Source organism: Vanacampus margaritifer, chromosome 3 (genome assembly GCF_051991255.1).
Source record: "Vanacampus margaritifer isolate UIUO_Vmar chromosome 3, RoL_Vmar_1.0, whole genome shotgun sequence".
Lineage (NCBI taxonomy): Eukaryota > Metazoa > Chordata > Actinopteri > Syngnathiformes > Syngnathidae > Vanacampus > Vanacampus margaritifer.
Window position 1 is genome coordinate 18,079,014 of NC_135434.1, and position 25,288 is coordinate 18,104,301.

The following is a 25,288-nucleotide window of genomic DNA, read 5'->3' on the forward strand; positions in this document are numbered from 1 at the left end:
TGTTTAATTTCATTCGAAGAAATTGATACAGACCGGACGATTACTATGGACTATATGCCACGGAGGAGGCGGGACTTACGGCTTCCGGGTTTTTACCCATCAACTTTGTTTCCGTTTCCGGTTTGAGACGTGTGGGCCGAGATGCCCTCGTGCGGTTGGGCGTGGTGGTGCGAGTGTTGGAACCCGACCAGCACTGGCCGGAAACGGCGCTGATGTGTAAAACCAGCACGTTGGAAGTCCGTGGCATCTACCCCAGTACTCAACACGGAAACCTTGTACTCCCCCTGCTGGCCATTCTGTAGTATGAACAACAAATACTGAATCATCACTTCCGCATTTGATGTCATAAGGCACCCAAATTTCCGGTTCTGGTGCGGGGAGACTTCAGCGGAGCACACTGTTGAAGTGATGTAAAACTCTAAGCTCAACTTCAACTCATATCTTATATTTTGTAATGAGTTTATATTTTTATTAGTGCTGTCAAGGTTAAAGCGTTAACTAATTAATAAAAAAAATCGCATTAATCATTTATCAACGCAGATTAATCATACTATTAATTTTGACCAGATGATCCTTTAGGCTGAGAGAGGATGGTTTTGTTAAAGGTAGCACAGGTTGTGTAATAAACATAACTACATGCTTTAAAGTAAAGCGTTTAATAAATGTCTGCGTATGACATTCAGAATATTTCTTCATGTCAAACTATTGTTTTTTTTTTCATTTTAAATTATGCAAGTAATTAACTGATTAGAAAAAGAGGAGGATGAGCATGTGCAGATTAATCGTGATTGATCTGATAAAAACAGCTCTAATTTGTATATGTTCAATAAACCAACCAACCAACCAACAACAACTCTCTGGCCTGTAGTCTTTTCGGCCTAGTCTCTTCACTGACGGGATCTGACAATCTCTGCCTCATCAATATTTTGAGTAATGTCTCTACTGTTTAATTTTTTTATGCGGCGTATGACACAGAAGAGGCGGGACTTCCTACTTCCGGGTGTCATACATTGGCGCCGTTTCCGGTTGCTGTTTGCTACGTGTGGGCCGCATCCCGTCGATTGCGCTTCTGCCCTTCTGTGTCCCTCGGTTGCGCGTTTCGGTCGATGGGTGCAGTGTGAGTAGTGTGTCTGTCTCAGTTCTCCGAATCATTTCAGAGAGCTGTGACGCCCTGCGCACTCGAGCCCATCTTCAAGAGCATGCGGTTGCGGGGTGAGTGTTGGGACGTGGCCTGTGTGTCTTAAAACAGTGTCCGAAAAAAGCGTCGGTGTGTGATTTACGGAAGCCGGAAGTCCTTGGCATCCATCCCATTGGCCAGCACATAGTGACATTTCTCTTAATGCCTCCTGGAAAGTGGTTGCTATGGAAATCCGACAGCGCCGTAAACGGTGCAAGAATAACGACTCATAAATATTTTCATGTTTTTTAATACAATAAAATGACAGCATAGGAATAATATACATAGAGGCACATGAAAAGTCAAAAGGCAGAAACATTGATCACCTAGTAACAAATTACACATCAAAGCTTGAGAAGCTTTAAAATACAATTGACAAACGGCGCCTTGTGTGGTCGACGGATGGATGGGAAAAAATGCCGAGAACACACTTTGGTCCCGTCTCGAACTACAGATTTATCCCTGCGAATGTTAACCTACTGTCTCCGCTGGTTAGTGTAAGAGAAAAAAAACAAGGCAGAGTTAGAACCTGTCTATCTGGGCACACAGCAGTGATCGCCCGATATACTGTCGTCTCTCCTCTTCTTCGATGCCTTGACAAATACACGCAACTACACTCATTAAAAAAAATAAAAACAATGACAAAAATTTACTCCAAAACGTATGGCGTTAGAAACGCTGACAACTGGTCGAGGTTCTCTGAAGGAAAACAAACGGCGATGGCCATTACCGGAAAAGGCAGTGCCTTCTGAGATTTTCCCGAAAATACGTAACAGTCTTTGTGCATAGAGTCCATTCCCCCCTAAAACATGTACGTTTATTGTGCTGCTTAATGTTTGACACATTTTGGCTCTTTATTTCAAATAAAGGAATTACCCACCCCCGCCCCCCCACAATTTTTAATTTTTTTTTTCAAAACAAAACAAAAACAGATATTTAGAGATACATTTCCTCATTGCTAAAGATAAATAAATACACAACTTTAATGGAAACAAAACCGTGGTCAACAAAGTACCACATTTAACACTAAGAAGAACCAACACCACTAAACAAATAATGATGCTCTTATCATTTTTTTGTTTACTCCAACAAGTGTTAAGATCAACACACAAAGAACACAGTACATCACTCCTGAAGGTAAAATATAAAAATAGTAACACAATGTGTGCTATTGTCCTAATGTCTAAAAGTCTCAAAATTTGAACACATTGTCACTCTTGTAAGTTTTATCTTGCCTTTAAAAACACAAACACCACAACGATCTATAATTTAATCATCGAACTAGAGAATATCTGAGCTAATCAGTTGTTTGAGGGGTTTATTTAGGAAACGCTAATTATTAAATATCAGTGGTATGCTAATAGTTGTCAGTACCTTGATGCTATTACATACATGGCTAATAAAATGGCAAATCAACATCCACAGTGAATTGAAATGTCTAAAATCTAAAAGTTTCCCTTAAAAAGAGACCTCATATTGAGCTATACGTACAATGTCTACATTTAAATGAATGAGAACATAACAAATGAATCCAGTTCTTCTGTACAAAACAGTTTCAAATCATAGTGTCTCAAGCCCTTTTTGAAAACTAAAAGCAGCATGGTGTATGGAAAATATGACCTAGTGGGTGATGGTTTGGCAACATGTGAAAAACTACTACAAAAAAGGTAAAAAGTGCAAACATTCTAACAACAACATCCTTGCATGCAACTTGAATGAGCTGTGAACTCAAAATCTGCTGCTGCTTGCATTCCTCAGATGTAGCAGGAGGGCTCCCCCTGCTGGGCAAACACTGCTCATTGCATTTCGTTTGCATGTTACACCCCGACTCATCAAATGTGGTGGAATTTGTATGGAACCAGAACATAGCAAGATGCTTCTTTGCATTTCTGTGCAGTAAACATTAAAAGAAGACTTTTGTGCATAAAAAAAAAAAGTGTCAAAAGTAGTGTTGTCCTGAAATGCATCCTCCACTTGCACTCCAAACTAGCCCGGGCGGCCCAGCTGTTTTTCTCTAACCTTGACTTGATCACAGTTTTCCTCTCGCTGTTCCACGATTTTGATGCAGCAGGTCGGAGGGCTCACGGGGCTCAAAATGGAGGACGGGGTCCTAAGTGCAATTGCCTGATGTGGCGGAACGATCCGGGGAGGTCGCTTTGGGGGACTGTGGCTCATCTGGGCTCGGCGCTGAGGAGGAGGAGGAGGAGGAACGATCTTTGGGCCAGTGGAGTCGACTCAGACTCTGATGGAGTTCGTCTAATTCGGATGGGAGGGGGATGCCCAGCTCCTGGTTGAGGGACAAGGCTTTGAAGCAGTCCTCCAGCTTCTGGAAAGGCGGACTACAAAGGAAAGCGCACAGGGGATAATTATACAAGCATGTTTTTTGTTTTGTTTTAAATGTGTATCTTGCACTTCAAACACCTCTAATACCCCAGATACGTTCACAAGAAAACAATTGCTGACTAAAGTTCATGACCTATTCCACGGCCTACGCTGATCTTCTCATGAGGATCGATTGTAGCTGTGGACGTCCGTGCCGCAAAGTCAAAGTTGATGAAAAATGTAGCCGGTAATTGTTGAGTACTGACTTTGTGTCCTTGAAACCGAAAGCAATTGTTAATATCTAAAATGTCACGTATTACTGAATTTTCAGTTCAGGGTTGAACATGTAACAATTAATGAATAGAGTGATCTATTTAGTTTCTCTACCACAGTAACGTTTGCCTCTTTCAATATAGGATGTTGTCGTCAAGGTTACGAAAGATGAGGTTTGCGGGAATGCATCGAGTAGACAAACTGGCACTCAATAGCTTTATAGGTAGGCCCATAAAAGTTTCAGCGAAATACATTTCTGAAAAATAGCATTACGAGTGAACTCATGTCAATCTATGACAGCGTTGTTGTTACCATGGCAACCACGGCTTTTATGATTCGAATTTGTCAAAATTTGAATAGAGCTCCGTTAGTCCATCCCTTTAACTCTTTGACTGCCAGACGTTTTCAGAAAAGGGATGCCGTGGGTGCCAGCCGATTTTAAGCATTTTGACTGATCTTTCGAGGTCCATAGAAAATTATGTGTTTGGACTATGGAAACACACATACTACCAAAAAAAGATTGGACTCTCATCTTTCATCAGAAAAAAAAAGTTTAGTATTCCGTTTTTCAGTAATCCACAATAGAAAATGGTTAGTTTCACCTCTGTTTTGAAACAAACGTCTTTTAACGTCTTTGGCACTCCTCCTAAGGATTTTACTAAACGTTATTTAACGTTTTTGGCAGTCAAAGAGTTAAAAAGAAATGCAAGCTTTTTTTTTTGTCAATGTATGCTAATTAGTGCCTTGAAATAAGTTGAAAATCAAACTCAGGTATATTTATTTGTGGGGTTTTGCAGCGATATGTTGAAAAATAATCAAGTTATCTTGTACTTTTTCTTTTTCATTTAAAAGTGCTTTTTTAGACAGATTTTCAAAAGGCAATAAAACACAAAGGTGTTCCAGAAGAAGCCCCCCCCCTTTTTTAAATACATAAATAAAATGCATTTTTGTAAATCTTTTCACATAGCTAACTAGTTAGAGTTACAAAAGTCCAATTTTATTATTCTAACAACTTTTCTATGGTGTATCTATATTTCCGATTTCACTGATGGAGGGGGTCTGGAATGGAGAGACTACGGCATATTTCGTTTCGTCTTCACCGATGATTTGCGATGACTCAAAGCGTCTCACCGGTTGTCAGGTGTGAGGTCGCAGCACGCCACAGCCAGCGGAAAGAACGCCGGCGGGCAGTCGTCAGGGAGGAACTTCTCCACAAACTTGCCCACATTCAGACCGAAGTCCAGAGTTCTGGGGAGGCATTCTGGATCCGCGTAGACCTTTCCGATGATCTGGTTGACAGGATAGGCGGGTGGGGGTCCAGATCATTGACATGGATTGATGATTTTAGGCTCAAATTTCATTTCATCTGGTCTCAGTTCTCACCTCACAAAGAACAATTCCAAAGGAGAAAATGTCCACTTTCTCGTCATAGCGTTTACCTGAAAGCCAATCAAAAACGATTGAGCAAACTGGCTCACGCTTTTCAGTCCCTCGTTGATTGCACAACTCACCGTTTAGCATCTCGGGGGCCATCCAGTAAGGGTTCCCAACCACGGTGTACCTCTTTTTGCGGTCGGTGCGCCGGAACACCCTCTTCTTGGTGGAGTTCTTTTCAGGCGACGGCTTCACTTTCTCTTCTACGACGAGTCGGGACAGTCCGAAGTCCGCGACCACCACAGTGTTGTCCTGTCGACAGAATCATTTGGAGTCCACTGCTGTAGAGCTCGGAATGTGCATGCAACACTTTCGTCGCCTACCAGTTTAACCAGGCAGTTGTGAGAGTTGAGGTCTCGGTGTATGATGCTCATAGAATGAAGGTAGGACTGAAACAAAGACATTCAGAACGAAATAAGTCCAAATGTGCGCATGCATCAAGGATTTTGGTGTTAAACATAAAAATAAAAAATGTTCATGTTGAAATAAATGTACTATTGTGTACTATGTAATATTGCACTGTACCTTTAAGTGCATGCTACGTTTACTTGACAAGAGCCTGCAAATATCGTCCGTGTGTGCAAACAGCCCCACTCACCATGCCAGACGCGATGCTCTTTGCAAAGCTCACTCTTTGCTCCCATGGAAACGGATCCTGGTAAGACAAAAGACCAATAAGGGTAAAACAAATAAGAAAAATAAACAATTACCAGGACTGAGTCAAAGAAAGTTTGAACATCATTAGAATGAATTTTTGTTTTACCATCACTGAATATTTTTTTTTTTTTAAAAACAACAACAAAAAAGAAAAACCTTGGCCAGCCCACTAAGCCTCATTCAAGCTTCCAATAGTGATGGGTTTACTTCAGGTCAGCCCGACCCAACTGGTTTATTTCCTCAGTTCTGCTCTTCTTAGTGTTTAAGTTTGAAACAAATCGTGCGATTACACACGCAATAAATTCGTCTGTATTACAACAAAGAAGAATATCAGTTTCTCGTATTCGCAATATTAACCAGAATACCATATTTAGACTAGTTGGGCTGCATACAACATATTATTGTCAGTTTTTTTTTTTTTAAGGTTTACTTCCCCTTTAACACATTCACTCCTAGCCATTTTCACTGAAGCCACTCCCTTCGCTCCGGCTGTTTTACTGGATTTTGACTGATTTTGCAAGGCCCACAGAATATTATGTTTGATTGCTATAAAAAACATGCAACCTACCAAAATAAATATTACAGTCTCTTCTTTCATCAGGGAAAAAAAAAAGTATATTTGTATCCTTTTCCGTTTCAGCAGTTAGCATTAGAATATAGCTAAGTTTCTTTATTATTCACATTCCTGTTAAAAACACTGGCAAAAAGAGCTTGTTACAACATGGCCCTGGCTGGTCTCTTATACTCTGCTGCCACCTGCTGGCCGTTTTTTTTTGTAATAACCTGCTCTTCGTGTCAGAAGCTGCATCAAAGCCTTCTGTTTGCTCTTGCATAAAAAACGTATAAATATGTTTTTGGGTGTGAAGGACAAAGTATTAAAAAACGCAATGACACTTTTTTGGGGGTTTGAATGAGAGTGAAAGTTGATTTAGCTATTGGCCTATTCTCCTGTCGCGTGTGTGACATTGTCACAACAATTCTGTTGGCTTCAAGAGTTGAGATTGGAGACCATAAAAATCCGTTGAACGCGAAACTCACAGTGTCTCTGATGAAGTCCTTGAGGGTGCCTCCTTCGATGAACTCTGTGATCAGATTGAGCCTCTTGTCCTTGTACAGCACGCCGATGAACTTGAGCACGTGAGGATGGTCCAGGCTTCGCATGACTTTGACCTAAAGATTGGTAAGAGAAAAAAAAAAAAGGGGGTGATGATGGCTAATCTTAGCCAGGTCAAATTTGATCCGTGAGAAAACAAACATTAAATGTTCAAATCAATGATTTCCAAGCGGGCCGCAGATAAAGAGATCATTGTTGGAACATGTGGCGCCATTTCCGCAGAAGATCGAATCAATTACAGGTCGGCACAGTGCGTGCTGTGCCGACTGTGAGGAAGCGCAGGCCTCCTGCGACTGATTACCTCCTTCAGGAAAGTTTTCTGGGTCTCCTCGTCACAGCGGAGCAGCTCCTTCATCACCATCACCTCTCCCGTGGCTTTGTGAGTCACCTGCAAGGCAAACAAAAGAAAACGAGCACTTGCAACTTCAGGATGGTGGGGGTGGGTGGGGCTTGTTTCTTAGGAGAGAAGGAAGGAGGCGGGACCTTGATAGCTTGTCCAAAGAAGCCTTTTCCCAAAACCTCGCCGTGGATGAGGTCACACGGCCTGAAGATGCGATGAGAGCAGCTACTGGACGACCTCAAGGATTCTGATCGTCCGATGTCTCGGGTAATGAAAAGATGCTCTGTGGGGGAATTCGGTCCCGGGGATTTGCATATGCTGTTACTCCGCCTGAAACAGACAACGGGGGTCAGTTGCATCGACTATACGCTAGCGCGAGCAGTTTTCTGGCTAAGAGCAACCTCAATGATCTCCTCTTCAGTGTGCCGTGGTCCACCTCCGTTCTCTCCAGGACAGCGTTTGTTGGCGAGGACAGACGCATGCGGGAGGTCGCCGGCGCTCCCAGGACGTTCCTGGACGATTCCAGTCGGAGCCGGTCCAAGCGTTGCCTCACCGGGTCGTATTCGATAAGCAGCTGTAATGTTTGACTGGTGCGATGAATGAGATCATCCACCTGAACAAAACGAGTTGTCAACACCATACAGACTCAGCAGTCAGGATTAGCACGATCAGAGGTTTGACTTTTTAACCAGCAGCAGTATAAAAAAAAATATTAAAAAAGGAATGGTTGGATGAAGCTACAATAAATAAGTTAACCGAAATATTAGGAACGTTTGATGATGAAGAGCATGTTTACACCGATGCAAATTTCTATTTCCTCCGTTTACAATGTTATGCCATAAAGTCATTATTAAAGTACATGCATATTTGTACAAATAATATTTATAGGCCAGAAATAGAACAATGAATCAATTTCACATTTCTTATCATGTAGTACGATGCAAATTTCAAATCACAAAGGCTGCAATTTGGGATACAAAAACAAAACTCGTGCTTCGTCTCGGTCGGCCGTTAGGCTACATTAGGGATTGACAGTACGAGGTGTCAGTATTGAGGCGATACCAGGCCTTATCTGAGTTATTTCAAGGTATTGGGACACGGCAGCCGATAACTCTTGTGGCCATTTTACGATCAGGAACTAGAAACTATAAATTAGAAGAATTACGGCCGGGTTTAAAATATTTTTGTTAAAAAAATAATAATAAAAAAATCGAATAATCGAATAATCGATAGAATCGATTTTCCTTTTCGTGTCTGATATCCATGCATAAAAAACCATGACTCGATTATTTTTAATATCTCGGTTTCCCATAAATTTATAAGAAAATAGAATTTCAAAAGCCACATTTGTTTTTGTATTTTACTGTTCACATGAATTTAAAAGTATTTTGTTGCATTTATGAAATACCTGACGCTGTACTTTAAGACAATTCAGAATATTTTTCATTCATATTTACAATTATTGAATTATAATTACGAAAACATTTTCATCTCATCCTTGCTGATGCCAATGTTTGTGTAAAACTCAAGTGATTATAACGCCAAATCATTTAACCAATTTCTTCTTCCGCAAAATTTAAGTTGGAATTTAATGTTTGTGGCATTGCAATCATGTCCTTGATATTTAAGAAGATTGATGTTCCATAATTAATCGATATCGGATTGAAGTGAATCTAATCGAATCGGGAAAAATCGAAATCAAACCGACTTAACTCTTGTGAATCAAAATCAAATTGATTGAGGAAATTAGAATTGATACTAAGCCCTAGGAAGAATAGAAAATTGCCTTTCATTTCATAGAGTTTTAAGGAAAAATGCTACATTGGGATACATAGGTCTCTTTTGAAAATGATCCATCAGTTTTGGTCTGTTTTATGGAAATGTCATGTATCAAAAATTCTAGTGGCATTGGTACTTGGTATCAGTATCGGTGACTACTGAAAAGTTGAGCACTCATACTGGTATTGGTTCAAAAAAAAAAAAAGTGGTATCGAACATCCCAAGTCTAAACGAAATGAGAGAAAAGAAATGTTTTTATGTTGTAACAACAATGCGAGAGTGAGTCACAAAGCAGTGCAGTCATTTCTCATCGCATCCTCGCCCTGCTGAAGAATGCATTAATGATTACGGAATGAACGGAATGGCAAAATTCCCGAGTGATGTTGATGCCCAAAAAGAGCTAAAGGAATTTCTGCGGCGGTGAGATGAAGCGACAACACTAATTACGATTTACGTCAAGCCTCTGAGTGAATCTTTCTTGACTGGGAAGATAACGCCAAGTCACCTCTTCCTCCAGCAGCGTCGCCACCGCAACACCATTGATCTCAAGGATCCGGTCTCCAACGTGGATGGCGTTCCGCACCTCGGGACTAATGAGCATCCCTCTCACCCTGGCGGTGACAGAACACCATGTATATTATATTACATTATGAAGAGGCCATGAGAATAAAAATTCTCATATGCGCATACGCGACTCACTCTTTGACTTGGACGCTGGCCGAACCGTTGACGTCCCGCAGCACCGACACGGAAAAGCCTCTCTTGCCGTTGGCCGCCGAGGGCATTGAGATGAGCGTCACGGTGTGGGGGAGGGAGTCCAGGATGGAGTCATACGAGCGCTTTTCCAACATGGGCGTGAGGATCACCTGCTTGTAGCACTTCCCGCTGCGCACAAAAGCAAAAGGGAGTGAGATCACATGTGCAAGTTTCAACTTGCAGTCGCGGAAAATGACTAATAAGCAGCCTTTGAACCGAATCCATTGTTGGTAAAAACACAAAGAGATTATGAAATATCGTTGCACAATCATAATTAAGCGCAAGAGGAAGGATGGATAGAATAATTAAATTGTATTTTTGGCTAAGGAGACGCTTTCCTCACACTCTACTTTAAAAAAAAAAAATGACAATGACATATGTCATATGTCACTATGTTCAGTTAAAGTAATCTAAAAGTAATCTTAAGTAATCTTTGGTAATCTTAAAGTATCTTTACCATTACAGATGCAGGTCTTGTACAGATCAATAGATAAAACTATAGATAACTTTCTTCATTCAAGAAGGGAGATTCACTACGCACAATGAAAACAACACATGGCAAAGCAGGCATGTCAAATGACACTATATTGAAATTGTGAAAAATACTACAATATATGGGTCACTGACGGATAAGGATTTTTTCGGCCACAGCAGTTTAATTTATTATAATTTAGGGCTGTCAAAATTAGAGTGTTAATTTAAAGTTCCTTTAATGCCACTATTTAAAAAAAAAAAAAGAAGCAAATGGAATTCCAGTCGCAATGCAGCAGACACGTCTAAGTCAAAAATTTTGCAGTAATAAATTTAATAATGCATATATTTGTGGAGACTGGGGTCAAGTTGTATATTATAATTTTAAAAATGTGCAGAATTTCACAAGTTACTTTATGTTAAAGATTAGATAACTCTCATTATGAAAAGAAAAATGCACTGAGCTGTCACCAAGGTCTTACAGATGCAATTATGCCATCTAGTGGCAGAAAAATGACCTCAACACAAATCAATATCACACTCCTTTTTTACGGTATAATACATATTTTTAATTTTAAGATTATGGAATTACTGTATCAATGACTAAAAGTTGCAGCCATATTTCTATTAGTTTAAAAATCCCCCCCCCCCCACTTATGTTAACAAGAGTATTATTAAACATTTAGAACAAATATCAAATTTGCAATTAATCAAGAGTTAATTATTGAAGTCACGCGCTTATTTATGATTTTTAAAAATTAATCGCCCCCCCAAAAAAAATCGATTCTCATAAGAATTGCGATTCTCATTTAGTATGATTCAGAATCGATTTTAAATGTCCCAAAATCTATTTTATTTCAATTATTTCATACCGTCTTACCCTTGTTTGTGTGTGCTTTTATTGGGAGCACGGTTCATATTGTACACGATTTGGCCACTTGGGGGCAGTGTGGTTCCGCTCGTTTTGATACACTGTTAAGTTGTAGCCACATAGAGGCAAAAAGTCATGATCAAGTTATTCCAATAAAAGTTGTTGTTTTTTTGCAGTGTAGGATGTTAAGATGCTTCTCTGTAGACATTCCTGAAGCGTTTTGTATGAATAGTCGTTCTTTTCAGTGATAAAAGTGCTATGAGTAGCGTGCTAATTAGCATTAGCGAGTCGGACTGGAGTAGATCATGACAATTCTTTGCATATCTATAAATTGAAGCAGAAATCATTGTCAATCAGATAATTTTTAATCTAAAATCGTTCTGAATAGAATCGCAGACCCAAAAATCGGAATCGAATCGTGAGACAGTCAAAGATTCCCAGCCCTAATAGTAATTTCAACTCAATTCAAAGTTATGAAGCTAAACAAAACAAGCTAGCTAGCCACAAAAGTACAATTATAATGAAAAGATACATTTGTTGGACAAACAAAATTAATATGCATTCATTTTTTTCCGGGTCAGACAACATGTCCATTTCAAAATAAAAGTCCCAAATTGGTTCTCTCTTTCTGCTCGCACCAAATAATAATTCATAAAATGGGGATCATCAGACAAACTTATCCATCAATGACCCATATACAGAAATAAAGCAGGTTGTAATTCCAGTGTAGACAGAAGTTTATTTTTTTCCCCTCTAATATATCGTCCCTCTTTTGTGACAAAATGATAAATACTAGAAACAACTCTCACCGTAGACTTACCAATAGAGTTTGGAGCGCTCCACTAAAGCGTAGGTATCCCGGTCCTCGATCACCACTTTGCAGCTGAGACACACAAAGCACTCCGGATGATACTTGTGTTCTCCAGCCACCTGGAATCACAAACACAATGTTGTTCAACTCCTTGCCGCCGTGTGTCCCCCCCCCAATAAAAGAAAGGTTCTCCGCCTTATGCGCTTCCTGCCGTCAATGTTGACTTAGGCACGGCAACACCTGCGTGGGTTTCAGCCCGTCTGGAATGTGCCATGTATGATGTCACCTACACGTGAACAACTTGAGACGCCGCGTCTCGTTTTTCGAACCCCTGAAAGCGATCGGTCACGTGCACAAATGCTGCTATCTGTCTGGAAGGGATGCTGTTCTGTGCACCTCCGTGTTTTGTTGCTCTCATGCGAGATGAGCTCATGCATCTGCGCTCACTTCAAAAAGGAAGATCGTCACATGCCCGAGCAGGACAAGTAGTGCTTTCATGTCTAAATATAAATATGGTTTTCAAATGGTCACGTTAAGAGACGTTCAGTGGAGAGTTCAAAGTTGCGTTTGAATACAACAAAGTAATGCAACATAAGGGAGTGCTTATTGTGGAAAAAAGAAAGAACGGAATCTAGGTACTCAACTGGCATATCATTTTCTTCACATTACCAGGACCCCCCCCCCCCACACACACACACACACACACACTTAATAAGCAACAGATGCAGAAAGTAGTTTTTCATTTTGTCTTCATTCTTTTGGGCAGCAACTACCTAAATATGCTATCGGCCTGTTTTAAGTGATGGAATTGGAAGTGTTAGTGGAAGACAAACAAACCTATTACTAAGTCACATTAAAAAGAAAGCCATCATTACGATTATTTCGCTGAGGCCAGCCACCTCATAAAAAAACATCTTTTGTTCAAAACTTGGGACAGTACTTGAAAAACTGCTCAGGGAGAGGCCAGCACAAGACAATCCCCACAGTGTGCTGAAATGAGTAATTTCATCATAGATAATACGGCATGACTCCTTCTTGTGACCTTAGATAATTTAAGAAGCTCCACAAATGCATTGTGATCATTTTGAAGCATTTCAACATGGTGTACATAATCCCAAAGGATCTTTTCTGCCCGTCTCTCATCTCGCTCGCGCCTCCTCGTCACGATTCGGCATAATGCATTGCTGTTTGCACCTGCGTTTCAGATCACCCATCGCAAACTGTCTGTGGTATGGATAATAATAATAATAATAATAAATTGGATTTAAATCACGTTACAAGTGCTACATTCATGTATTTGCAAATGACCCCTCCCAGACTGTGCAAAATAAACTGCACGGCAATTTTAGAGTTATCAAGTTACCCCCCCCCCCCCCATCTCTTTTTTTTTTTTGCCACTGCAAATTAAAACATACTTTAAAAAACTACTTGTGTGAGTACAGCTGTGAGTCAGTCTTGGGGATGATGTCAGCATTTGACTTCTCACTCGTTTGTTTGTAACTTACTTGCCAAGAACATGAGATGCACTCACAACCTGCCTCAGGGTTCGACAGTACAGCAACAAGTTCAATAGTTCTAGAGGCTTTCATACTGCTCCCCCCCAAAAAAAAACCCTCAAATTCTACATTTAAAATATATAACTGAATATATTTAATAAGGGTGGGAACCTTTGAATGTCTCACAATTCGGTTCCGATTTTTGGGTCTGAGATTGGATTCAGAATCGGTTTTCGATAAAGAACGAGTTTTGATTCAAAATTATCACAATGATTTTTGCTTCAATCTATAGATGTGCAAGGAATTGTAATGATCTACTCCAGTTTGACTCGCTAATGCTAATTAGCGCGCTACTCGTGGCACTCAAAAGAAGGGCTTCACGCTGAAGAAAAAATAACTTTTTATTGGAATAACTTGACCGTGACTTTTTCCTTCTACTCTCTAATGTGGCTACAACTTAACAGTGCATTAGATTGCGTTGCACCACACTGCCCCTCAGTGGCCAAACCGGGTACAACATGAACAGCGCTCCAAATAAAGGCACACACAGACAAAATCGATTTTGGGACATTTAAAATCGGTTTCTGAATCGTACTAAATGAGAATCGATTTTTGGGCACACCCCTAATATTTAACACTAAAACCCATGTTTGTCATGAATTCATTGCTTGTCATTATTCACCTTTACAATTACCTGCATACACCATTCTAAAAGATATCGTTGTTCTACCCACTGTTGAGTAAACATCCCTGGCTAATATAAAGACAAACACTAACTAAAGTTTGATCTGCATAACCTGCAAGTCAACAAACAAAAATAAACAGCTTCCACATGCGCTTTTGACTTTACTCTTCACTACAGAGTGAGTGAACATGAGGTGGGCCCCCAAACCACGTTCCATGTACTGGAGTAGGTCAAGCGTGGAGAACTTTGGTACAGAATGAGGCCTGAAAGGGGGGCAAATACTTCACAAATGGGGTTGACGGCTGCAGCCTATGTAAAAGTATCGCTGGTCTGTAAACGTAACCACCGCGAAAAGCGTACACTCTCCTGCCTTGTGTGTTTAGCGTTCATCCAAAGTCGAAGGGAGAAACTGGAACACAAGAGTGCTTTGACACGCTCTGTGGGCGTTCTGGTATTATCTAATTAGAGGGGCATGGGGGGGTTGTTGGCTCTTGGTTGATGGTGGCAAAGTGCACTGTAAGGGGCAATACAAATACAGTTTTGCTTGGACACTTTACACACAAGAACAACTAGTAGAAGACGGAAACAGATTACAAGTAATACAAACAAACCAATTAAAGTTAGTCTGTTTTTACTCAACTCTATTTCAAGAGCACTTGCAGCTGTAACAATGTTGTACATAAAACATTTAAAAAAATTCAGACAGTGGTTATTTTGCTGTGATTGGCAACTCTCCTGCTAGCATTATTTTGCCATGAACGTCTCTGATCTATTCTTAGCCTGGCGTGAGCGGCTATTTTACCGTGATTACAGTAGGTGGGCCATGAATTGCTTATTTTAACGTGATGCGTGGGCTGCCGGGATTTAGGTATTTGGCCGCGAGTCGTGCACTGTGTGTTGTTTCTGCCCTTCACCCTTTTCGGTAACTTACAGGTACGTAGTTATCAGCATTACGAGCCTGGCCGGTGTTAGACATTATTAACATTTTTAATTCTTTATTTCATATATTAACCATGTTGAAATGTTTTATAGATGTGAAGTAGGTAAAATAGTGTTGAACTCAGTATAATTTGACCTTAACCTAAGCTGGTACACCTTGTTTGGTCTAAAATTCCTTCTCAGTGTTAGCGCACACACATTTTGCTCTTGAGAACAGAATCTGCTCTGCAAGAACACAAACACACACTCTGTTTGCGCCATCGCTCACGGCCACTCTAAAATCCAGTTCAATTTGTTTGGGAGATTCTGTTTTGGGAAAAGTACCCTGAGAGTATATTTTGTCTAAAAAGAATGAACACAGGTGCAGTCTGTGTACGAAAATAGTATTATGTAACATATTGTGTGAGAACCAATCTGTTCTACTCATTCAGAGTGGGAGGAGAAGAGGCGTTTTACTTTCAAAACTCGAAATAAAATAAAATGCCCCCTTTCCCAAGGGAGGGGGCACATGGGCATTTTTTAATTCCACCTTTTACGTGATGTAAATTGTTGCCGTGACCGGAGAATTCTCTGTTTAATAAATCATCCTTGCAAGGTGTTTTTTCTTACAAGAAATCTGTCTTCAAGTTTTTGGAACACGCAAAAGAGGACAAATAATTAGCCTCTTTCACCGTAAACCTCAATAAATATAAATAAATGAATAAAAAATATATAGAGCGGTATTTAAATCCATCCGTCCATCCTTCCTCCCTTATGATCATCATCATGTGTAAAATATGTGGACATCATATCGGTAGAGTAAGTACATTGTTTTATGTAATAAATAAATTAAAAAATCCATTAGCCGAATAAAAATGAAAACAAGCGTAATCAATGAACAACTAGGTAACAGTTTGTGTAAACGCTTAAAGGCATTCGATACAATATTAGCTCTACTATAAATTCATCAAGTCAGTCTTGGATGTAATAACACAGATTATGGCAGATTTACCATTGCAGGTCCGGTCATGAGCAGAGAGCATCCGTGACACAACTCTCCAAACCTCTCCCAGTAGTGTTTGCGACAGTACAACTTCCCATCCTTCTCATAATACCAGTTAGTCAGGTGGTCACAGCACACCGAGCACCTGCAAGGACAAGGACAGAAACAGGTCAGGTCAGCCTTTTGGTTTTGTCTGGAATTTACTCAGAAGCCTCCTGTAACAAATTTGTAATGAAACACAAAAAAGTGTGACGGTGGAAGGAGCTGCTGCAACCTGCAGCCTTCAAGCTTTGCTGGTTGAGATACTGACATACCAACGCTGTGTAGTGTGTCAATTATTATGTAATAGTTGATAAGGAAATCTCCAGTTGTTGACATGATTGAGATTTCAAGTCAGCGAGGTCAGTGAAACTAACGGGTTGTTTATAGAGCGCCTCCTTATCTGGGTCACCACATTAGCCTTTTGGTCAAAAGGTGTCAATCTTTTGCAATCCAATCCTTGGTCACGGAGTACTGCAGTATCGCAACCCATGCCTCAAATAAAACTATTGATGCGTACAAAATGGCAGGTGTAGAAAAAATATAAGCACATTAAGGTGTGGAAGTGGAAGAATGTCGGCTGACATAATGGGACATTTATAGACATAAATTTAGGGCAAAATCTTGAAAATGTAAACTAGCGCAGACTGAGAAGCACCGGCAGGTTGTGAACATTCATCAAACAAGATTTACTGGTTGAGCAAAACTGGGCTGCGGCTTTGGATGCCGGAGAACAATTGACGACAGAACGCTCTGATTAGTTTACTGAGGCCGGTTAGACTTGGCACATCCTCAAAAAGGTTCGTCAAGCTACTGTATTTGCGTTCACGCCCGAATTCAAGAAATATTGCAAAACTAGAACGGAACCTTTTCTACTTTTACAAATGATACATCTGCCTTTTTTCAAACTGATCTCTGATTGGCTAATCCTATTTCTATGAAACCATTCCAAGTATGCCTGCGTGACATGAGAAATCAGATGTAGATCAGTGATGGTGCATTCAGGCGTCCTTTCATGGCCTCATGCCTCTTGAAGAGATTAGATGTCGGTTTACAGACACTGGCACTATATTTGACCGCGTTTTTTGCATAACTTAATGTTATGGAAAATGTACTTTTTTTTTTTTTAAAGGCTGCCTTCAGGGAGTGAGCTATTCTTCCATTTCTGCCCCACTGTTACAAAACTGTGGAATAAATTAAAAATAATAACTTCCCTCATAACAGTTTCTCCACCCATGACAAAACCCACGGTTAAACTAGTTGTGGCTTTGGGCTGAAGAAATCCTTAGGCGGAATCTGCATCTAGTATCTCTTTGACTGCCAGACGTTTTCAGAAAAGGGATGCCGTGGGGTGCCAGCCGATTTAAGCATTTTTGACTGATCTTTCAAGGTCCACAGAAAATTATGTGTTTGGACTATGGAAACACACATACTACCAAATGAAAGATTGGACTCTCATCTTTCATCAGAAAAAAAAGTTTGTTTCTACCTTATTCCGTTTTTCAGTAATCAACAATAGAAAATGGTTAATTTCACCTCTGTTTTGAAAAAAACGTCTTAACGTCTTTGGCACTCCTCCATAGGATTTTACTAAACGTTATTTAACGTTTTTGGCAGTCTTAAGTAAACCTTTGATCACAGTTGCACATGATGCAATCCGAGAAAGATTGCAGTTACGATCAAACGCACAACAAATGTTTATTTGCATTCTCTGTTTTGCAAGTATGTTCACCAAAGACACCATTTTTTTTGTCAACCTTGGAAATTAGCTATTTTCTTTATTAAATTATGGAGGAAATTTACCAAATACTCCTTAATGAATCTAACCTCACATCCGAGTTGGAGAAAATTGGCATTAAATTATTATTATTTGTTTTTAAACTAATGGTGATTCATTAAATTGGTATTATATAACAATGCATTATTACACTGTGTGACACTTCAAGTCAATTGAAAAGTCCTTCAATCCAAACTGACAACTGGGAGGTGTTCAGAACAAACTCAGGTGGTTCTCCGATGAACAATGAAACGGAGCGGCCTGCAAAAACACTGCAAAGTAAACATTCCTGATTTCCTTGAAACCACATTCCTGCTGGAGCGTATTCCTTTGTTTGGAGCATGGCGCAGTAGGTAGCGCGACCTTCAGTTGTGACTTTTGAGGGCATTGAGAGGGAGTGTGTCACCTTTCATGGGATTCTTATCGCAGGGTGTGGGGATTGTTGCAAATGTTCTCCATAACAACTTACATGATGAGTGATAAAATTATGTTTTGATTCCGTTAACAGGAAACGCCTGTGTTTAATTCAGTTTTTTATAGTGTGCATTCATGCAAGTGACCTATGATTACAATTTGTGACAAAAATACTGTATGTGATATTTAAAAAAAGGTCATTTGACTATTAATCAAAGACAGAAATAAGCTGTTAGTAGATACATTTAAATGAATGTGAATAAGTTGAAAAACAAAGAAGAAAAAAAATTGTGGTGAAATTTAATGGACTACTTGGCTGTAATTATTAGAGGCCCTGTTGAGTCACTAGTCTGTGGTCTGAACTAAGCCTATGACATCACCTCTGGAAAGCTACATGCACAATTGCACACACATCTCTTGGGGTAAAAAAATCCCCAATGCCCACACTCCTATGACTTTGGGTTGGTGTGGCTGTTTTAGAGCGCCTCGTTGTTGGTCGCATACAACACACAGAGAAAGGTGAAATAGCCTGGCGGCAGAATACATGTTTTTACCAACTTGACAAGTGTGCAGCCCAGGGCTTCCGGCTGGCGTGGCCGCTTTAGAGTGCCTCATTATCCGCCATGAGTGTGTGCACCTTATTCGGAGAAGATGGAGTGATGTCATACTGGGGGCAAGCGCTGTCATCATGGAGCATTGTTTGCTCTCAAACTGTGATTGTATGGATTGCCACTGGTTGAAGAATCTCATCTAAATATCATCACTGCATTCAGGCTGCTTCCTTTGTCAAGGCTGCACCACATCATTAAACTGTCTCCACCTAAAGAGGTTATTTTATTGGCATAGCAATCAGCATAGCGTTATTCTCCACATTTAACCCTACAAATCTTCCTACTGCTGTAGGCACAATAGAGTCAATGGCAAAAGCAAAACAAGATCGCTGGCACTGGCAGAGATTTGGCAGATTTTTCATGGGCAAAAACCACATATTCAGGCTCTGCCGCCCCATCCCACAAATGCATTTTTCAGAAAATTGTACCAAGGGAAATGAACGGGCTCTGTGCCGATAAAGGAAGTACTGCCAAGAAACATCGTCACAACCAAGAAATAATCTACCAAACACAAATTTCCTTACTTTTTGTGCTATGTTTAGTCAGGTCTCCGCTGTGTGGTGTGATATTACACAATTTTGTGCTGAAAATATTCACAAGGCTGTATTTATAAAATGACGTTGGCAATATTTAAGGTTTGACTTTGTGTCAACTCAAGCACTTGGCGTTAGCTGTTCCTGCTCGAGTCTTCAGTCAGAAAGAACTGGACTTCACGTCTAATTCCCCTTTTTCCCCTCCACTGCAGAAACGAGTGGACATAAACTCTCTGGCTGTGGTTTTCTCTGTAGATCCACATTCTTTATTGTTTACGTGCACACATATGGCTACACTTAGGATGAGCCAGCGGCGGCTTTGCGCAAGTGCAATTTTTGTGTCGCTCTGTCTGTAGCTTGCCCTTTTAAACGGGTGCTGTGCAAAACAAAACATAACTTTGAAAGGTTGTTAAACCTTTCAAATGCAAATACTTTACTTTGTTAATGTGTCACTTCAAATACACATCTATATCAAAAGGTATCAAACTCAATTTTGTCATGATCTCCCCCCGAGGGCCGACTGTGAAACCATATAAATATAATGTATAATCACTTAGTCACTAGTTGATCACTCGTTTTGAAATCAAAAGTCAAGTAAAACACTATCAACTTTGTTCAAGTCATTTTCAAAGGTTGGAGAAAATATTTGCAATAAGGTTACATTTAAATTATCAAAAGTGAAATCAAATTGCAATTTTGCAACAGTTTTTTTTTTTAGCAAGAAACAGGAAGTACTTTTAGAATTTGCTTTAATGGGTTACATAAAATGATGTGGTAGGCCGGATCTGGCCGCCGGGCCTTGAGTTGAACATTAGTAGTGTGCATACAATAGTCAATTTGAGGAAGCTGGAGTACTAGGAGAGACGCAAGCCTCTCGGAAAAGCCCAAACCTGAACCTTTAATGGTTCATCCAGGTTGAGAGTTTCTTCTGGAGCCACACAACCTTTTTTTGTATGTAATGTTTCTATGCCGGGGTTGTACTGAGGACAATAATGCTACTGGGGCGGGCGCTGGGTAGGTTTTGGTGTATTAGCTCAACTTCTCACAGTATGTTGTTACGAACAAAACAAAAGGTTTTCGCGCGGCAGACGCCTGAGACAGCAGACTCATCTCTGAATCGTTGTGGAGGAATGCAGACATAGCACAGGAGGGTGCTGCTACGTATAGGCCTCAACACGGCCAGATTGACTGGAACCAAAGTGACATCAGCATGTAAGAATGTTATACAAGGTGGAGGTGGTCCGGTTGGCAGAATGTGGACAATAGTCATCACGCAAAGGACGCTTGGCTTGTTTTGCTATGTCGATCTAATTCGTTTACAAATCTACGATAAAGTGTGTCATTACCGTCACAATGGTGCCATTCTAACATTTAAATAAGGGACACTGCAGCCACCACACACACATACGTGCATCTTATCTAGCATTAGTGTACAAATAGTGAAAGTGGATAAGTTACAGACAACATGACATCATGAATGAGGAGATCAGTTATGAAGCAGCAGCAGGAGGAGACTTTCAATGGCAAGTAATGCAGCAGTGAGAGGAACTCGGCCTCCAAAACAAGGACAGGCTCCCTTGAGTGTACGCTCTTGAAGAGGCAAACTTTGGCAGGACTGAAATCTGGGGTTGTTTAAGGACAGAGTGCAGTTATTTCAGTGATTAGAGATAACATACTTCCATGATTTGGAAAATCAGATGTCCTCAAGATAAAAAGGTTGAAAGTGTCATTGTACAGTTACATTAAAAAATACAAATACTAATTGAAAATCATAAACTATTGTTTGATCTGGAATTCGATCAAATTTTCTTTAAAATGGTTACAGAAGTGAAAAGTGAAGGTTGACCCACAATATCATACAAGATGCCAGCATATCAAGTGAGACTTCAGCAGATCTCACAAGAGCGTTTTCAGACTTAAAATAGCAGAAGAAGCAGGTGAGGAATAAGAGGAGGAAAGGAAGAATAACAAGCGGGAAAAGAGGATAAAGAAAAATTTAATATGGCTATACACGGAAACTTGTGTGGAATAGGTGGATATGGTGAAAAGCTTTCCCCAAGCAGTGTTCAGTTTTGCTGGGAATTTCAGCAGCGCGCCAGTTGGAGATGATGTGACGCTGAGCCAAGAGTTGACCAATAGCGGCGCAGTAAACATTGTGAGGTTGAAGGGATCTTAGCCTCTAGCTCAAGTAATGTCCCAACCAGGGTGACATAGTACACTCGTGTATCATGAGAGATCATCAGTGGTGCAACGGGAAAATTCAACTTCACCTAACTTGGCCCAAAAGTATTTATTAATTACAAATATGTCTTTGCTCATTTTTTCTATGCCAGCAACATACTACCGATACCAGCTACCAGTCTTATTTTAAGGAATCTGTATTTGAGGTGGTGACCTATACCATTATCGGCCGCCCTCCTTTGACTCAGGGGCTAGAAATGAGAAATATGAATACAAAGTTGCCATTATTTTTGGGCATTTTTTTTTAAACTACAACCATTAAAAAAAATCATCCACATTTCACATTGTGAATAAATTGAAACGAGGTCATCATTATTTCAGTATTCATACATTTTGTGTCATTTTTCTTTGATTGTGTGCCGTGAGATCGGAAATCCTGCTCGCTAACTAGCCACAGCCTTGCTAGTTATATATAAAAAATTAGTTCAGCAAAATTTAAACTCGCTATGGGATACATTTTCGGAAATCGGCAGCTCACAAAGAAATTTCTTGGTTGTTTAGTTTCACACTTGTTGTGAATTGACTGTAGGTGTAAATGTGAGTGTGAATAGTTGTATGTCCATGTGATTGGCTGGTGACTAGTTCAGGGTATACCCTGCCTCTCACCCAATATTAGCTACGCTAGCTAGGCTCTGACTCACCCGCGTCTCTAATGAGGATAAGGAGAAAATGGATGGATGGGTCGGCAGGCACCCGAGAGACCACAAGTAATTACAAAGTCAGTTTTTCATAATTATGTTACTTATATGGTGTCAAAAATTTTAAATCATTTACTTTTAAGGTTTCACAGTAAAGATGCCATGCTTTCGTACATGGTTGTATTCCCAAATACTACAGTAGTCTGATTAATTCTCACACAACAGTTTGGCAGGCAAGGGTCATAACTTTCTGATGATATTACCTCACAATGCCAAACTGCTTATGTTGACAGACATGTAAAAAGGCTCAATGTTGTATCATGTGCCTGTATCTCCACATGGAACTATCACCTGTTAAAAAAAACACTTTGTCAATCATTAAAGTGAACCACATGGACCAGTCTGGACTCAAGCTGCTGCACAATTACAGGTTGTCATCCACCATTGGGTATTTTGAAACAAAGTCAGTTCAAACGTTCACAATATAACCAAGCCACTCGTGTTTAGTCTCTCTAGACACAGAAGCTTCTGGGATTATCCTTAAGGCCATTTGTGACTAAACCAAAACAGTGAAATAGACTTACTGGAAGCAGGCGCCGTGCCAAGTATCCTGCAAGACCTTCATGCGGAACGGCTCGTGGACTCTCGTTCCACATCCCACACAATAACACTCGTCTGTACCTGCAATAGAGAAATCCCTTTTGTTCAACAAGACTGCTTCGAGTTAACACTTGAAACGATCCATTTAAACAACCCAGTGTGTAAAACATTGCAGCTTCGTTCGTGCTTACATCTCAACAATTAATTATCTCTCGGCATCTTGAACCTGAACTAAATCCTCACCTTCTGTGGTTTCCATCTGCTCAATTAGGCGAGCGTCGTTGGTATCCTTTTACACGCGATGCATACTGCGAAAAGATGCGTCCGTGTGGAATTACACTCCGCGACTCGGAGCTCCCGGTGAAAAATAAGACTGAAATGCAGGATGAGTGACGTCATACTGGCTACGAATTCCTGTGCCTGAAAGCGGAAGTGCTCGAAGAGCAGCACCTGAAAACCGGAGAATACCGACGGAGTACATTGAAACAACAGTAGCGCCCCTTGCTGGCGTAACGTGTAAATTACACCAAAGTAAGACCATTTCTTATTCGGCCCACCCCCCCACTCGGAGTTTCAGTAAAATGAGCATCTCAGATCAAGGGATTGTTTATTTTGGAATGCAAAAGCATAACATCCTATCTAGGTAGCTAGTGAAAGATATTATAACATTTTTAATACCTAATTGCATATATCAACTATTGTTACACATTATGAACATTTTAATTCTTCATATTAACCTATAAGACATATTTTGTGTCCTGTGCAGAGCAGATGGTGTTGATTTCGGTATAATATGACCTTAAACTGGGTCATATTATTTAGTCTAAAAAGTTCCTTCTCAGCGTTTTGTGCGAAAGCACATTTAGCCCTTGAACCAGAATTTGTCTCAAAAACACACACACACTCCTTAGGCTGGTATACACTGATTGGTCCAAAATTCCTTGTTTTATTTGTACACGCACATCTCGGTCATGAAAACAGAATTTGCTTTGAAATAATACACATACACACTTTTTACTTTCTTCATCAGTCACGGCCACCGTGAATTTGATTCAACTTGTTTGTGAGATGTTGTTATGGGGAAAAATAGATCCTTCAACTATATAACATATTCAGTCCCGAATACATACACCGAGATCTGACCTTGTTTACGCCATCTGCTCTGGAAAAGTACCAGAGAGTATGTTTAGTCTACAAATGAAAAGGAGGAGGTCTTTTTAACTATAAGAAGCTATTGTACACGTAGAAGAGCACATTTGACGCTCTGAATCCCACGATGTTTAGGTGATGATAGAGGCATTATTTGTCCAGAGATTCTTATTAAAGTTCTTATTAGAGTTTTTTATTAAATCATTTTTGCAAAGGTGTATTTGTCTTGCATTAAACCTATCCTCATTTTTGGAACACGCAAAGAGGACAAAATTCCTTTAAATTCCTTCACTATTCATCTAGCTGTCTGTCTGAATAAATTCTACACTTACTGGACAGAGACAAATGTAGCCAATAATCTCCTTACGAGGAGAGATAGGTTACAGGTGCCCTGGCAAAAGCCCTAAGTGCTCCTTTAAAGGTGCATTGTGCAGTTCAAAAGGGTAATATTAAAGCCTTTTCTACATCATGCCTGCCCTGCCCACACTTTTTTCTTTTTTTACTCCCAACTGTACGTGCCTATCATCTTATATCTTCCCTAATGTGGAATGTTCGCCCCAAAGGCTTTGGGGCAAGGCACGCCACAGTTTCTTGGGTGGGTGAAGGGTGGAGTGGCGCCATGCACGATTTTAACACAGAGGCTGCACTAAAGTCTGATTCACACGGTAAAATTTTAAAATTGTTGGCTGACTTCCAAACTGTGACAGACCCCACACGTGATGAGAAGAAAATCAGGGGAGTAACGGTTTTGAGCGTACCGTGTGGTGTGCAGCCACACGGCACATCAATACATCACGCACACGAACCGATTTCATTCATGAATGTTTCCTGGTTAGATGGGAAATCTTTCAAAACATCTTGAGATTAAACGTGACTTCAGAGTAAAACGTTGTGCAAGACATACCTCAAGGATGCACTGGGACACATAATGATTGATGTCTAGACTCGTTCCAAGCAGCGCATCTCCCCGCTACACGTGCACACCCACTCACACAATGTGCTCCCTGTCACAGTTAAGACTAAGTCTAGCAATACACGTAACACTAAAATAATCACTCTTCTAAATAATATTTTTTCCTCAAACAGAATAAAAGCATAGACTCTCACAGTGCAGGAGAGAGAGGTATATAGGCAGAGTTCCAGCCTAGTAGGAGTAAGAAGTTACATACATAGCCTTAA

At 40.3% G+C, this 25,288-nt stretch overlaps 1 protein-coding gene across 1 annotated transcript; it reads right to left on the minus strand.

Moving 5' to 3' along the window:
• Positions 1 to 2,237: 2,237 nt before the first annotated feature.
• limk2 (LIM domain kinase 2) lies at positions 2,238 to 23,414 on the minus strand. The gene is made up of 16 exons (XM_077562298.1): positions 23,204 to 23,414; positions 22,945 to 23,041; positions 16,117 to 16,252; positions 12,015 to 12,124; positions 9,796 to 9,981; positions 9,602 to 9,707; positions 7,719 to 7,930; positions 7,461 to 7,647; positions 7,279 to 7,365; positions 6,902 to 7,033; positions 5,805 to 5,861; positions 5,530 to 5,595; positions 5,284 to 5,458; positions 5,156 to 5,211; positions 4,904 to 5,061; positions 2,238 to 3,516 (listed from the first exon to the last, which is right to left on the minus strand). The coding sequence occupies exons 1-16, from the start codon at positions 23,217 to 23,219 to the stop codon at positions 3,288 to 3,290; spliced, it is 2,010 nt and encodes a 669-aa protein (XP_077418424.1). The 5' UTR covers positions 23,220 to 23,414; the 3' UTR covers positions 2,238 to 3,287.
• Between the last annotated feature and the right edge of the window lie 1,874 nt (positions 23,415 to 25,288).